We start from the raw sequence: 16,458 nt of genomic DNA on the forward strand, positions 1-16,458 counted from the left end.
GTGTCCTGGTATTAGTGTCCTAGGGGCTGAGGTAGCCTGGTATTAGTGTCCTGGGGGGCTGAGGTAGCCTGGTATTAGTGTCCTGAGGTAGGGGCTGAGGTAGCCTGGTATTAGTGTCCTGGGGGGCTGAGGTAGCCTGGTATTAGTGTCCTGGGGGGCTGAGGTAGCCTGGTATTAGTGTCCTGGGGGGCTGAGGTAGCCTGGTATTAGTGTCCTGGGGGGCTGAGGTAGCCTGGTATTAGTGTCCTGGGGGGCTGAGGTAGCCTGGTATTAGTGTCCTAGGGGGCTGAGGTAGCCTGGTATTAGTGTCCTAGGGGGCTGAGGTAGCCTGGTATTAGTGTCCTGGGGGGCTGAGGTAGCCTGGTATTAGTGTCCTGGGGGGCTGAGGTAGCCTGGTATTAGTGTCCTGGGGGGCTGAGGTAGCCTGGTATTAGTGTCCTAGGGGCTGAGGTAGCCTGGTATTAGTGTCCTAGGGGGCTGAGGTAGCCTGGTATTAGTGTCCTAGGGGCTGAGGTAGCCTGGTATTAGTGTCCTGGTATTAGTGTCCTAGGGGCTGAGGTAGCCTAGTATTAGTGTCCTGGGGGGCTGAGGTAGCCTGGTATTAGTGTCCTGGGGGGCTGAGGTAGCCTGGTATTAGTGTCCTAGGGGCTGAGGTATTCTGGTATTAGTGTCCTAGGGGCTGAGGTAGCCTGGTATTAGTGTCCTGGTATTAGTGTCCTAGGGGGCTGAGGTAGCCTAGTATTAGTGTCCTGGGGGGCTGAGGTAGCCTGGTATTAGTGTCCTTGGGGGCTGAGGTAGCCTGGTATTAGTGTCCTAGGGGCTGAGGTAGCCTGGTATTAGTGTCCTGGGGGGCTGAGGTAGCCTGGTATTAGTGTCCTGGGGGCTGAGGTAGCCTAGTATTAGTGTCCTGGGGGCTGAGGTAGCCTGGTATTAGTGTCCTGGGGGGCTGAGGTAGCCTGGTATTAGTGTCCTAGGGGCTGAGGTAGCCTGGTATTAGTGTCCTGGGGGGGCTGAGGTAGCCTGGTATTAGTGTCCTAGGGGGCTGAGGTAGCCTGGTATTAGTGTCCTAGGGGGCTGAGGTAGCCTGGTATTAGTGTCCTGACATGGTTGGTTTCTATCTCCACACCACTGTGTCTGCCAGTAATAACGAATTGAACAGTAAATCACCAGAGACTGCTGGCTAGTGAAGTTATCCATCTACTATTGTCTGTCAACCATTTATCAGTCTACACACAGTGTCTGCGACCCAAATTACACCCTATTGCCTATTTACTTTTGACTGGGAGCCACAGGGCTCTATGTATTTGGAACACAGCCAGTGATTCACTACAAGGAAGTAGACCAACAGAGAATTACCCATCATTGGAAGAGCACTGCCAAGTAATTTCCCTGTAACTGACACTAATGTCCAGAAAGAGGCTGGACAACACAACTAGAATGAGATCCTCTGTATGGACTGAACAATTCTACAGCTTGGCAGAGCAGAGGCATGTATGAGTCAGAGGCCTGTATGAGTCAGAGGCCTGTATGAGTCAGAGGCCTGTATGAGTCAGAGGCCTGTATGAGTCAGAGTCCTGTATGAGTCAGAGACTTGAAGGGAGATAAAAGCTCTGGTATAGGAGTCATAGAGTACAAGCAGCCTATCAGAGAGAGGCAGAGGTGTTGGAACTAAGTCTATTCTATGGGAAGAGGTTTGTTTGGGACGGGGTCTAGGGGAAGAGGGTTGTTTGGGACGGGGTCTAGGGGAAGGGTCATGTTTGGGACGGGGTCTAGGGGAAGAGGTATGTTTAGGACGGGGTCTAGGGAAAGACGTATGTTTGGGACGGGGTCTAGGGGAAGAGGTATGTTTTGGACGGGGTCTAGGGGAAGAGGTATGTTTGGGACGGGGTCTAGGGGAAGAGGTATGTTTGGGACGGGGTCTAGGGGAAGAGGTATGTTTGGGACGGGGTCTAGGGGAAGAGGTTTGTTTGGGACGGGGTCTAGGGGAAGAGGTTTGTTTGGGACGGGGTCTAGGGGAAGAGGTTTGTTTGGGACGGGGTCTAGGGGAAGAGGTATGTTTGGGACGGGATCTAGGGGAAGGGTCTAGGGGTTTGTTTGGGACGGGATCTAGGGGAAGGGTCTAGGGGTTTGTTTGGGACGGGGTCTAGGGGAAGAGGTATGTTTGGGATGGGGTCTAAAGGAAGGGTCTAGGGGAAGAGGTATGTTTGGGATGGGGTCTAAGGGAAGGGTCTAGGGGAAGAGGTATGTTTGGGATGGGGTCTAAGGGAAGGGTCTAGGGGTGTGGTTGGGACTGGGTCTAAGGGAAGGGTCTAGGGGTTGTTTGGGACGGGGTCTAAGGGAAGTGTCTAGGGGTGTGTTTGGGATGGGGTCTAAGGGAAGGGTCTAGGGGTGTGGTTGGGACGGGGTCGAGGGTTTGTTTGGGGGTTTGTTTGGGACGGGGTCTAGGGGAAGAGGTTTGTTTGGGACGGGGTCTAGGGAAGAGGTTTGTTTGGGACGGGGTCTAGGGGAAGAGGTTTGTTTGGGACGGGGTCTAGGGGAAGAGGTTTGTTTGGGACGGGGTCTAGGGGAAGAGGTTTGTTTGGGACGGGGTCTAGGGGAAGAGGTTTGTTTGGGATGGGGTCTAGGGGAAGAGGAAGGGTCTAGGGGAAGGGAGGGGTTTGTTTGGGATGGGATCTAAGGGAAGGGTCTAGGGGTTTGGGACGGGGTGTATGTTTGGGATGGGGTCTAAGGGAAGGGTCTAGGGAAGGGTATGTTTGGGATGGGGTCTAAGGGAAGGGTCTAGGGGTGTGGTTGGGACTGGGTCTAAGGGAAGGGTCTAGGGGTTGTTTGGGATGGGGTCTAAGGGAAGGGTCTAGGGGTGTGGTTGGGACAGGGTCTAAGGGAAGTGTCTAGGGGTGGTTTGGGATGGGGTCTAGGGGAAGGGTCTAGGGGTGTGGTTGGGACGGGGTCGAGGGGTGTGGTTGGGACGGGGTCTAGGGGAAGGGTCTAGGTGTTTGTTTAGGACAGGATCTAAGGGAAGGGTCTAGGGGTTTGTTTAGGACAGGATCTAAGGGAAGGGTCTAGGGGTTTGTTTAGGACAGGGTCTAAGGGAAGGGTCTAGGGGTTTGTTTAGGACGGGGTCTAGGGGAACGGTCTAGGGGTTTGTTTGGGACGGGGTCTAAGGGAAGGGTCTAGGGGTGTGTTTAGGACAGGATCTAAGGGAAGGGTCTAGGGGTGTGTTTGGGACAGGATCTAAGGGAAGGGTCTAGGGGTGTGTTTAGGACAGGATCTAAGGGAAGGGTCTAGGGGTGTGTTTAGGACAGGATCTAAGGGAAGGGTCTAGGGGTATGTTTAGGACAGGGTCTAGGGGAAGGGTCTAGGGGTGTGTTTAGGACAGGGTCTAGGGGAAGGGTCTAGGGGATGGGTCTAAGGGAAGGGTCTAGGGGTGTGTTTAGGACAGGGTATAAGGGAAGGGTCTAGGGGGTGTTTAGGACAAGGTCTAGGGTGTTGGTTGGGATGGGGTCTAAGGGAAGGGTCTAGGGGTGTGTTTAGGACAGGGTATAAGGGAAGGGTCTAGGGGTGTGTTTAGGACAGGGTCTAGGGGAAGGGTCTCGGGGTGTGTTTAGGACAGAGTCTAAGGGAAGGGTCTCGGGGTGTGTTTAGGACAGGGTTTAGGGAAGGGTCTAGGGGTGTGTTTAGGACAGGATCTAAGGGAAGGGTCTAGGGGTATGTTTAGGACAGGGTCTAGGGGAAGGGTCTAGGGGTGTGTTTAGGACAGGGTCTAGGGGAATGGTCTAGGGGATGGGTCTAAGGGAAGGGTCTAGGGGTGTGTTTAGGACAGGGTATAAGGGAAGGGTCTAGGGGGTGTTTAGGACAAGGTCTAGGGTGTTGGTTGGGATGGGGTCTAAGGGAAGGGTCTAGGGGTGTGTTTAGGACAGGGTATAAGGGAAGGGTCTAGGGGTGTGTTTAGGACAGGGTCTAGGGGAAGGGTCTAGGGGAAGGGTCTAGGGGTGTGTTTAGAACAGGGTCTAAGGGAAGGGTCTCGGGGTGTGTTTAGGACAGGGTCTAAGGGAAGGGTCTCGGGGTGTGTTTAGGACAGGGTTTAGGGAAGGGTCTAGGGGTGTGTTTAGGACAGGGTCTAGGGAAGGGTCTAGGGGTGTGTTTAGGACAGGGTCTAGGGGAAGGGTCTAGGGGTGTGTTTAGGACAGGGTCTAGGGGAAGGGTCTAGGGGTGTGTTTAGGACAGGGTCTAGGGAAGGGTCTCAGGGTGTGTTTAGGACAGGGTATAAGGGAAGGGTCTAGGGATGTGTTTAGGACAGGGTCTAAGGGAAGGGTCTAGGGGTGTGTTTAGGACAGGATCTAGGGGAAGGGTCTAGGGGTGTGTTTAGGACAGGGTCTAAGGGAAGGGTCTAGGGGTGTGTTTAGGACAGCGTCTAGGGGAAGGGTCTAGGGGTGTGTTTAGGACAGGGTCTAGGGGGTTGGTTGGGACGGGGTCTAAGGGAAGGGTCTAGGGAAGGGTCTAGGGGTGTGTTTAGGACAGGGTCTAAGGGAAGGGTCTAGGGGTGTGTTTAGGACAGGGTCTAAGGGAAGGGTCTAGTGGTGTGTTTAGGACAGGGTCTAAGGGAAGGGTCTAGGGGTGTGTTTAGGACAGGGTCTAAGGGAAGGGTCTAGGGGTGTGTTTAGGACAGGGTCTAGGGGAAGGGTCTAGGGGTGTGTTTAGGACAGGGTCTAAGGGAAGGGTCTAGGGGTGTGTTTAGGACAGGGTCTAGGGGAATGGTCTAGGGGTGTGTTTAGGACAGGGTCTAAGGAAGGGTCTAGGGGTGTGTTTAGGACAGGGTCTAAGGGAAGGGTCTAGGGGTGTGTTTAGGACAGGGTCTAGGGAAGGGTCTAGGGGTGTGTTTAGGACAGGGTCTAGGGGAAGGGTCTAGGGGTGTGTTTAGGACAGGGTCTAAGGGAAGGGTCTAGGGGTGTGTTTAGGACAGCGTCTAGGGGAAGGGTCTAGGGGTGTGTTTAGGACAGGGTCTAGGGGGTTGGTTGGGACGGGGTCTAAGGGAAGGGTCTAGGGGAAGGGTCTAGGGGTGTGTTTAGGACAGGGTATAAGGGAAGGGTCTAGGGGTGTGTTTAGGACAGGGTCTAAGGGAAGGGTCTAGTGGTGTGTTTAGGACAGGGTCTAAGGGAAGGGTCTAGGGGTGTGTTTAGGACAGGGTCTAAGGGAAGGGTCTAGGGGTGTGTTTAGGACAGGGTCTAAGGGAAGGGTCTAGGGGTGTGTTTAGGACAGGGTCTAGGGGAAGGGTCTAGGGGTGTGTTTAGGACAGGGTCTAAGGGAAGGGTCTAGGGGTGTGTTTAGGACAGGGTCTAGGGGAAGGGTCTAGGGGTGTGTTTAGGACAGGGCTATACTAACCGCTCTCGTAGATGCAGTCCAGTTTGTCCACTGAGGTCACAGAGAACAGCTTATAGCCTGTCTTGGTTCCCACTGCCAATGACCTGGGAACACAACAACACATACAGAGGTTGATAAACACGTATAGAATATTATAAGTCAAAGTGACTAATGTGTGACTAGTTTCTTCATGCACACCAGAGTATTTAAGAATACAGAGTACACACACACACACACACACACACACACACACACACACACACACACACACACACACACAGAGGTAGATCATTTAAAAAACACATTGAATATGCTGGGTTAAAAACAAGCCAATGAAGTGTGACTCATCTCACACCAGACTTTGCTCTCAATGGTTTTATAGACACTGTTTATTTGGGGATTCCAGAACAAGAAACAGTTACTTTGTTTTTCAAGTTTGCTGCAAGGACATTTGATAAAAGGGACAAAAACATGGAATTGGAAAGTTGCAAGTGTGACTCTTTTCTTGTGTAAATGCTGTGTTCTCCATCCATTCTGGACAGGAGGGAACTTCCCCCAAACTTCATGACTGAAATATCATTTTCAGTTCAACATGATATTGCCTTGGGAGTGCTGATGTGATTGAACTTGCTCAGTTATCATTTTGCATAGCCAGTCCAAAATTTAAAAAAAATTAAAAATTATCTCTCTCTCTAACAGACACAGACACATCCTACCTGATAGTAACACAGGTCTAACAGTCACATCCTACCTGATAGTAACACAGGTCTAAACAGACACAGACACATCCTACCTGATAGTAACACAGGTCTAACAGTCACATCCTACCTGATAGTAACACAGGTCTAAACAGACACAGACACATCCTACCTGATAGTAACACAGGTCTAACAGTCACATCCTACCTGATAGTAACACAGGTCTAAACAGACACAGACACATCCTACCTGATAGTAACACAGGTCTAACAGTCACATCCTACCTGATAGTAACACAGGTCTAAACAGACACAGACACATCCTACCTGATAGTAACACAGGTCTAAACAGACACACTACAATCCTACCTGAGGTCACAGACACATCCTACCTGATATCTAACACAGGTCTAACACAGGTCTAACAGTCACATCCTACCTGATAGTAACTAAACAGGTCTAAACAGTCACATCCTACCTGATAGTAACACAGGTCTAACAGTCACATCCTGATAGTAACACAGGTCTAACAGTCACATCCTAGTAACACAGGTCTAAACAGACACAGACACATCTACCTACCTGATAGTAACACAGGTCTAACAGTCACATCCTACCTGATAGTAACACAGGTCTAAACAGACACAGACACATCCTACCTGATAGTAACACAGGTCTAAACAGACACAGACACATCCTATCTGATATTAACACAGGTCTAACAGACACATCCTACCTGATAGTAACACAGGTCTAAACAGACACAGACACATCCTACCTGATAGTAACACAGGTCTAAACAGACACAGTCACATCCTACCTGATAGTAACACAGGTCTAACAGTCACATCCTACCTGATAGTAACACAGGTCTAAACAGACACAGACACATCCTATCTGATATTAACACAGGTCTAACAGTCACATCCTACCTGATAGTAACACAGGTCTAAACAGACACAGACACATCCTACCTGATAGTAACACAGGTCTAACAGTCCTGTGGATACAGACGCAACACAAACAGTACACACACAGTCCTGAGATCAGTGAATGCTGTTCCACCACTGAGAATGTCTGTTCTCAGAGAATGTTCACAGTTCTATCCAAGGAATTACATGATGTCTATGGTTCTGTCCCAGGGATTACATGATGTCTATGGTTCTGTCCCAGGGATTACATGATATCTATGGTTCTGTCCCAGGGATTACATGATGTCTATGGTTCTGTCCCAGGGATTACATGATGTCTATGGTTCTGTCCCAGGGATTACATGATATCTATGGTTCTGTCCCAGGGATTACATGATGTCTATGGTTCTGTCCCAGGGATTACATGATGTCTATGGTTCTGTCCCAGGGATTACATGATGTCTATGGTTCTGTCCCAGGAATTACATGATGTCTATGGTTCTGTCCCAGGGATTACATGATATCTATGGTTCTGTCCCAGGAATTACATGATGTCTATGGTTCTGTCCCAGGGATTACATGATGTCTATGGTTCTGTCCCAGGGATTACATGATATCTATGGTTCTGTCTTTGTTTTTTTTTGTTGTCCAGGGATTACATGATGTCTATGGTTCTGTCCCAGGGATTACATGATGTCTATGGTTCTGTCCCAGGGATTACATGATATCATGTCTATGGTACTATGGTTAGGTCCTCCTTCAGCACAGTTACATCATTAAGATGACTGAGCAGGGAGGACAGTCATCTAGTAGGGAGGACAGTCATCTAGCAGGGAGGACAGTCATCTAGTAGGGAGGACAGTCATCTAGCAGGGAGGACAGTCATCTAGTAGGGAGGACAGTCATCTAGTAGGGAGGACAGTCATCTAGCAGGGAGGACAGTCATCTAGTAGGGAGGACAGTCATCTAGTAGGGAGGACAGTCATCTAGCAGGGAGGACAGTCATCTAGCAGGGAGGACAGTCATCTAGCAGGGAGGACAGTCATCTAGCAGGGAGGACAGTCATCTAGCAGGGAGGACAGTCATCTAGCAGGGAGGACAGTCATCTAGTAGGGAGGACAGTCATCTAGCAGGGAGGACAGTCATCTAGCAGGGGCAGGGAGGACAGTCATCTAGTAGGGAGGACAGTCATCTAGTAGGGAGGACAGTCATCTAGCAGGGAGGACAGTCATCTAGTAGGGAGGACAGTCATCTAGCAGGGAGGACAGTCATCTAGCAGGGAGGACAGTCATCTAGTAGGGAGGACAGTCATCTAGTAGGGAGGACAGTCATCTAGCAGGGAGGACAGTCATCTAGTAGGGAGGACAGTCATCTAGCAGGGAGGACAGTCATCTAGTAGGGAGGACAGTCATCTAGCAGGGAGGACAGTCATCTAGTAGGAGGACAGTCATCTAGTAGGGAGGACAGTCATCTAGCAGGGAGGACAGTCATCTAGCAGGGAGGACAGTCATCTAGCAGGAGGACAGTCATCTAGTAGGGAGGACAGTCATCTAGCAGGGAGGACAGTCATCTAGCAGGGAGGACAGTCATCTAGCAGGGAGGACAGTCATCTAGTAGGGAGGACAGTCATCTAGCAGGGAGGACAGTCATCTAGTAGGGAGGACAGTCATCTAGCAGGGAGGACAGTCATCTAGTAGGGAGGACAGTCATCTAGTAGGGAGGACAGTCATCTAGCAGGGAGGACAGTCATCTAGCTAGGGTGTGTTTAGGGGCCAGTCCCAATTGGCACCCTAAATAGTGCACTACTTTTTGACCAGGGCCCATAGGTAAGTGCACTATATAGGGAATAGGGTGCCATTGGAGTGTTTATGAAGTTCACTGAGTTGTTCCATTGGACAGTTTCTAAAAGCCACTACTCTGTTCCCCTGGATGGGGTTGTCTGCTGTACATGTCTGGTCCTGCTCTGGAAACGGGAACAAACCTGCAATCATCATCACTGAAAGAAAGAAAAGAGTGTTTGACCCCACACAACCAGATTCCACAGCTCTCCGTCTTCACGGGTACGCATTGTGTTCCTGACTTGGTTTCAAATGGATATTGGTTCATCTTTTTTTCCGGAACTTTCTTTGTTTTTTTTTGTTGCTCGTTTTGAATGCTGTTTTTATTGTGAGATCTCTGGTGGATCAGATCCCCACTGTAGGCTATGTATTACGTAGGCCTATGGGGTTTAAAAAAATGATCAGATCCCCACTGTAGGCTATGTATTACGTAGGCCTATGGGGTTTTTATAAAATGATCAGATCCCCACTGTAGGCTATGTATTACGTAGGCCTATGGGGTTTTATAAAAAAATGATCAGATCCCCACTGTAGGCTATGTATTACGTAGGCCTATGGGGTTTTTAAAAAATGATCAGATCCCCACTGTAGGCTATGTATTACGTAGGCCTATGGGGTTTTAAAAAATGATCAGATCCCCACTGTAGGCTATGTATTACGTAGGCCTATGGGGTTTAAAAATATATTGCCCATCGCATCTTGAAAGAAAACGTAGCCTAAAGTTGCACCGGAAAAATGAAATGAACTGTGTGTTGTTGAAGTAATTGTATGTTCAGATCCAAACCCCAACACCACAGGACAACAGGTCTACTCTGTTCAGATCCAAACCCCAACACCACAGGACAACAGGTCTACTCTGTTCTATGTTCAGATCCAAACCCCAACACCACAGGACAACAGGTCTACTCTGTTCTATGTTCAGATCCAAACCCCAACACCACAGGACAACAGGTCTACTCTGTTCTATGTTCAGATCCAAACCCCAACACCACCAAAGGTCCCCTATGGGGTTCAGATCCAAACCCCAACACCACAGGACAACAGGTCTACTCTGTTCTATGTTCAGATCCAAACCCCAACACCACAGGACAACAGGTCTACTCTGTTCTATGTTCAGATCCAAACCCCAACACCACAGGACAACAGGTCTACTCTGTTCTATGTTCAGATCCAAACCCCAACACCACAGGACAACAGGTCTACTCTGTTCAGATCCAAACCCCAACACCACAGGACAACAGGTCTACTCTGTTCTATGTTCAGATCCAAACCCCAACACCACAGGACAACAGGTCTACTCTGTTCTATGTTCAGATCCAAACCCCAACACCACAGGACAACAGGTCTTCTATGTTCAGATCTGTTCTATGTTCAGATCCAAACCCCAACACCACAGGACAACAGGTCTACTCTGTTCTATGTTCAGATCCAAACCCCAACACCACAGGACAACAGGTCTACTCTGTTCTATGTTCAGATCCAAACCCCAACACCACAGGACAACAGGTCTACTCTGTTCTATGTTCAGATCCAAACCCCAACACCACAGGACAACAGGTCTACTGTTCTATGTTCAGATCCAAACCCCAACACCACAGGACAACAGGTCTACTCTGTTCTATGTTCAGATCCAAACCCCAACACCACAGGACAACAGGTCTACTCTGTTCTATGTTCAGATCCAAACCCCAACACCACAGGACAACAGGTCTACTCTGTTCAGATCCAAACCCCAACACCACAGGACAACATGTTCAGATCCAAACCCCAACACCACAGGACAACAGGTCTACTCTGTTCTATGTTCAGATCCAAACCCCAACACCACAGGACAACAGGTCTACTCTCCAAACCCCAACACCACAGGACAACAGGTTCTATGTTCAGATCACAGGACAAACCCCAACACCACAGGACAACAGGTCTACTCTGTTCTATGTTCAGATCCAAACCCCAACACCACAGGACAACAGGTCTACTCTGTTCTATGTTCAGATCCAAACCCCAACACCACAGGACAACAGGTCTACTCTCTATGTTCAGATCCAAACCCCAACACCACAGGACAACAGGTCTACTCTGTTCTATGTTCAGATCCAAACCCCAACACCACAGGACAACAGGTCTACTCTGTTCTATGTTCAGATCCAAACCCCAACACCACAGGACAACAGGTCAGGTCTACTCTGTTCTATGTTCAGATCCAAACCCCAACACCACAGGACAACAGGTCTACTCTGTTCTATGTTCAGATCCAAACCCCAACACCACAGGACAACAGGTCTACTCTGTTCTATGTTCAGATCCAAACCCCAACACCACAGGACAACAGGTCTACTCTGTTCTATGTTCAGATCCAAACCCCAACACCACAGGACAAACCCCAACACACCACAGGACAACAGGTCTACTCTGTTCTATGTTCAGATCCAAACCCCAACACCACAGGACAACAGGTCTACTCTGTTCTATGTTCAGATCCAAACCCCAACACCACAGGACAACAGGTCTCTCTGTTCTATGTTCAGATCCAAACCCCAACACCACAGGACAACAGGTCTACTCTGTTCTATGTTCAGATCCAAACCCCAACACCACAGGACAACAGGTCTACTCTGTTCTATGTTCAGATCCACACCCCAACACCACAGGACAACAGGTCTACTCTGTTCTATGTTCAGATCCAAACCCCAACACCACAGGACAACAGGTCTACTCTGTTCTATGTTCAGATCCAAACCCCAACACCACAGGACAACAGGTCTACTCTGTTCTATGTTCAGATCCAAACCCCAACACCACAGGACAACAGGTCTACTCTGTTCTATGTTCAGATCCAAACCCCAACACCACAGGACAACAGGTCTACTCTTTCTATGTTCAGATCCAAACCCCAACACCACAGGACAACAGGTCTACTCTGTTCTATGTTCAGATCCAAACCCCAACACCACAGGACAACAGGTCTACTCTGTTCTATGTTCAGATCCAAACCCCAACACCACAGGACAACAGGTCTACTCTGTTCTATGTTCAGATCCAAACCCCAACACCACAGGACTCTGTTCTATGTTCAGATCCAAACCCCAACACAGGTCTACTCTGTTGTATGTTCAGATCCAAACCCCAACACCACAGGACAACAGGTCTACTCTGTTCAGATCCAAACCCCAACACCACAGGACAACAGGTCTACTCTGTTCTATGTTCAGATCCAAACCCCAACACCACAGGACAACAGGTCTACTCTGTTCTATGTTCAGATCCAAACCCCAACACCACAGGACAACAGGTCTACTCTGTTCAGATCCAAACCCCAACACCACAGGTCTACTCTGTTGTATGTTCAGATCCAAACCCCAACACCACAGGTCTACTCTGTTGTATGTTCAGATCCAAACCCCAACACCACAGGACAACAGGTCTACTCTGTTCTATGTTCAGATCCAAACCCCAACACCCAGGACAACACTGTTGTATGTTCAGATCCAAACCCCAACACCACAGGTCTACTCTATGTTCAGATCCAAACCCCAACACCACAGGTCTACTCTGTTGTATGTTCAGATCCAAACCCCAACACCACAGGTCTACTCTGTTGTATGTTCAGATCCAAACCCCAACACCACAGGTCTACTCTGTTGTATGTTCAGATCCAAACCCCAACACCAACTCTGTTGTATGTTCAGATCCAAACCCCAACACCACAGGTCTACTCTGTTGTATGTTCAGATCCAAACCCCAACACCACAGGTCTACTCTGTTGTATGTTCAGATCCAAACCCCAACACCACAGGACATCCAAACCCCAACACCACAGGTCTACTCTGTTGTATGTTCAGATCCAAACCCCAACACCACAGGTCACTCTGTTGTATGTTCAGATCCAAACCCCAACACCACAGGTCTACTCTGTTGTATGTTCAGATCCAAACCCCAACACCACAGGACAACAGGTCTACTCTGTTCAGATCCAAACCCCAACACCACAGGACAACAGGTCTACTGTTCAGATCCAAACCCCAACACCACAGGTCTACTCTGTTCAGATCCAAACCCCAACACCACAGGTCTACTCTGTTCAGATCCAAACCCCAACACCACAGGTCTACTCTGTTCAGATCCAAACCCCAACACCACAGGACTACTCTGTTCAGATCCAAACCCCAACACCACAGGACTACTCTGTTCAGATCCAAACCCCAACACCACAGGACAACAGGTCTACTCTGTTCAGATCCAAACCCCAACACCACAGGTCTACTCTGTTCAGATCCAAACCCCAACACCACAGGTCTACTCTGTTCAGATCCAAACCCCAACACCACAGGACAACAGGACTACTCTGTTCAGATCCAAACCCCAACACCACAGGACTACTCTGTTCAGATCCAAACCCCAACACCACAGGACTACTCTGTTCAGATCCAAACCCCAACACTGTAGACTCTGTAACACCACAGGACATTCCTTTATGAAGTAAACACTCTCCTGCTCAAGGTTCTTTACCAGTTACCTGACTAACTAACCCTAACCCTAACCCTAACTAAGACAGAATCTATGGACAGGTGTATGTGTGTGTGTGTGTGTGTGTGTGTGTGTGTGTGTGTGTGTGTGTGTGCGCGCGCGTGCGTGCGTGCGTGCGTGCGTGCGTGCGTGCGTGCGTGTGCGTGTGTGTGTGTTACCTAGTACCGAGCCTACGACAGAAGCTATGGACAGGTTGTGAAAATTTTCTCCACAGTGCCAGTCAGCCTCATATCAGGTGAGCAGGTGATGTGTGATTCACTGCCCCAGATATACTGTCCCTATTCCCTACATACAGTAGGGCTCTGGCCCTGGTGTGTACTGTCCCTGTGTTACCAGTAGGGCTCGAGCCCTGGTCCAGAAGCTACTGGATAATGTGAAAATTTTCTCCACAGTGCCAGTCAGCCTCATATCAGGTGAGCAGGTGATCTGAAAGTGATTCACTGCCCCAGATATACTGTCCCTATTCCCTACATACAGTAGGGCTCTATAGGCCCTGGTCCAAACTACTAATACTGTCCCTATTCCCTACATACAGTAGGGCTCTATAGGCCCTGGTCCAAACTACTAATACTGTCCCTATTCCCTACATACAGTAGGGCTCTATAGGCCCTGGTCCAAACTACTAATACTGTCCCTATTCCCTACATACAGTAGGGCTCTATAGGCCCTGGTCAAAACTACTAATACTGTCCCTATTCCCTACATACAGTAGGGCTCTATAGGCCCTGGTAAAAACTACTAATACTGTCCCTATTCCCTACATACAGTAGGGCTCTATAGGCCCTGGTCAAAACTACTAATACTGTCCCTATTCCCTACATACAGTAGGGCTCTATAGGCCCTGGTCAAAACTACTAATACTGTCCCTATTCCCTACATACAGTAGGGTTCTATAGGCCCTGGTAAAAACTACTAATACTGTCCCTATTCCCTACATACAGTAGGGTTCTATAGGCCCTGGTAAAAACTACTAATACTGTCCCTATTCCCTACATACAGTAGGGTAGGGTTCTAATACTGTCCCTATTCCCTACCTAGGGCTCTATAGGACCTGGTCAAAACTACTAATACTGTCCCTATTCCCTACATACAGTAGGGCTCTATAGGCCCTGGTCAAAACTAGTGATACTGTCCCTATTCCCTACATACAGTAGGGCTCTATAGGACCTGGTCAAAACTACTAATACTGTCCCTATTCCCTACATACAGTAGGGCTCTATAGGCCCTGGTCAAAACTAGTGATACTGCCCCTATTCCCTACATACAGTAGGGCTCTATAGGCCCTGGTCAAAACTACTAATACTGTCCCTATTCCCTATATACAGTAGGGCTCTATAGGCCCTGGTCCAAACTAGTGATACTGTCCCTATTCCCTACATACAGTAGGGCTCTATAGGCCCTGGTCAAAACTACTAATACTGTCCCTATTCCTTACATAGTATACCAACCTATAGGCCCTGGTCAAAACTACTAATACTGTCCCTATTCCCTACATACAGTAGGGCTCTATAGGCCCTGGTCAAAACTAGTAATACTGTCCCTATTCCCTACATACAGTAGGGCTCTATAGGCCCTGGTTAAAACTACTAATACTGTCCCTATTCCCTACATACAGTAGGGCTCTATAGGCCCTGGTCAAAACTACTAATACTGTCCCTATTCCCTACATACTGTATAGCTCTATAGGCCCTGGTCAAAACTAGTGATAATGTCCCTATTCCCTACATACAGTAGGGCTCTATAGGCCCTGGTCAAAACTAGTGATACTGTCCCTATTCCCTACATACAGTAGGGCTCTATAGGCCCTGGTCAAAACTACTAATACTGTCCCTATTCCCTATATAGTGCACTAACCTATGGGCCCTGGTCAAAACTAGTGCAGAGAACAGGATGCCATTTGGGATACATTTCTGTTCATAAAAAGTAGTTGAGCTGGCGATTCAAGCATTCTCAGTCAGTGCTTACATTAGTCAAAGGAACTCTCTCTGTCAAATGGAGTCATTAAGAAAGGGATCAATAGATTTCTATAGGCATTAGTGTGTATAACAGGAGTGCTTTTGAAGCCCCGTTGTTCTGCCTCCAGAACGGTTCCATCCACTGTTGTCAACCGTCGCTTTTTTTTAGAACAAATCCTGTGGTTTCAGGTTTAAGCATAATTAGTGTGTTTTGTTCAGAGGACTGTGAACTGCCCTCTCTGATCATCACATGCGAATTCTGTAGCCGCTATGTAGAATTCTATAACATCTATGAGCTATTTAATTAGGATTTTTAGGACCTCACAATGAAAGGGCAATATTTTTTTAGATTGCATCACCATGATATCATACTGAAAGGTGTATTTAACTATAACTTATTTTATAGGAAATGACAAGGACATTTGCTGAGAGAGCATTCTGTTGTAGGCAACCAACCCAACAGGCAGCGGGTTCGGAGGCGCTTACGTGGAGTCTTGGTTGAAAGAGGCGCAGCCAAGCCCCGTCAGCTCCGGCCCGGCTCCCGGTTCACCCGGTCCGCTAGGACCGTCTGCTCCCTCTCCCGTCTCCATCCCGATTCCCAGCGACCTCTTTCCCTCCCTCCGCCCTGGATCGGAGGCCTGGGATCGGCTTTGCCTCTTGGCACGATAGCGTCGGATTGAGGATCCAGCTGAGAAGAAATCTCGATCGCCTTTTTAACAATAAACCGATCTAATCATAGGCCTGAGTGTTTTGAACTCCTTATATCCGGTGTTTTTAGAATCCAAATCTGAGTTCCATAAATGTTCTTATTTAGTACAGAAGAGATCAGACACTCTGGAGAAAGAAGAAGGGAAAAAACCGAAGCAAAACAAGAACAGCTGACAGCTTGTTGCGTCACTCGGATTTCCCGTCCCAGTTGGCTGAAAGCGAAATTCAATGTTGTCGTCGGCTCGATTCTGATTGGTCAGGTGCATAGAGAATGATAGAGGCCTGTAGTGGCCAAAAATCTATTTTAGCATGGGCAGCGCCAGAGGGGAAGATGCGAAGCAAAAGGTTTTACTCCGCTCAAAATCTGTCCACGAAAAATAAGCCCAACTTTGAAAAAACGACTTCCTATTGGAGTTGTGCCTGTTTTCCAGAGATAGATAGAAGACTCAGATAGAGGACTCATC

General features: G+C 48.6%; 1 protein-coding gene across 1 annotated transcript in view; it reads right to left on the reverse strand.

The window, feature by feature from the left end:
- wipi1 (WD repeat domain, phosphoinositide interacting 1) overlaps positions 1-16,187 on the reverse strand; it is a 40,816-nt gene extending 24,629 nt beyond the window's left edge. Inside the window, exons 1-2 of the mRNA XM_042317213.1 lie at positions 15,773-16,187; positions 5,380-5,462 (exon numbers count right to left, since the gene is read on the reverse strand). Of these exons, the coding sequence (XP_042173147.1) occupies positions 5,380-5,462; positions 15,773-15,876 (187 nt within the window). The 5' untranslated portion in view covers positions 15,877-16,187. The remainder of the gene's footprint in view (positions 1-5,379; positions 5,463-15,772) is intronic.
- Between the last annotated feature and the right edge of the window lie 271 nt (positions 16,188-16,458).

The sequence above is a fragment of the Oncorhynchus tshawytscha genome, unplaced genomic scaffold (assembly GCF_018296145.1).
Source record: "Oncorhynchus tshawytscha isolate Ot180627B unplaced genomic scaffold, Otsh_v2.0 Un_contig_2750_pilon_pilon, whole genome shotgun sequence".
NCBI lineage: Eukaryota > Metazoa > Chordata > Actinopteri > Salmoniformes > Salmonidae > Oncorhynchus > Oncorhynchus tshawytscha.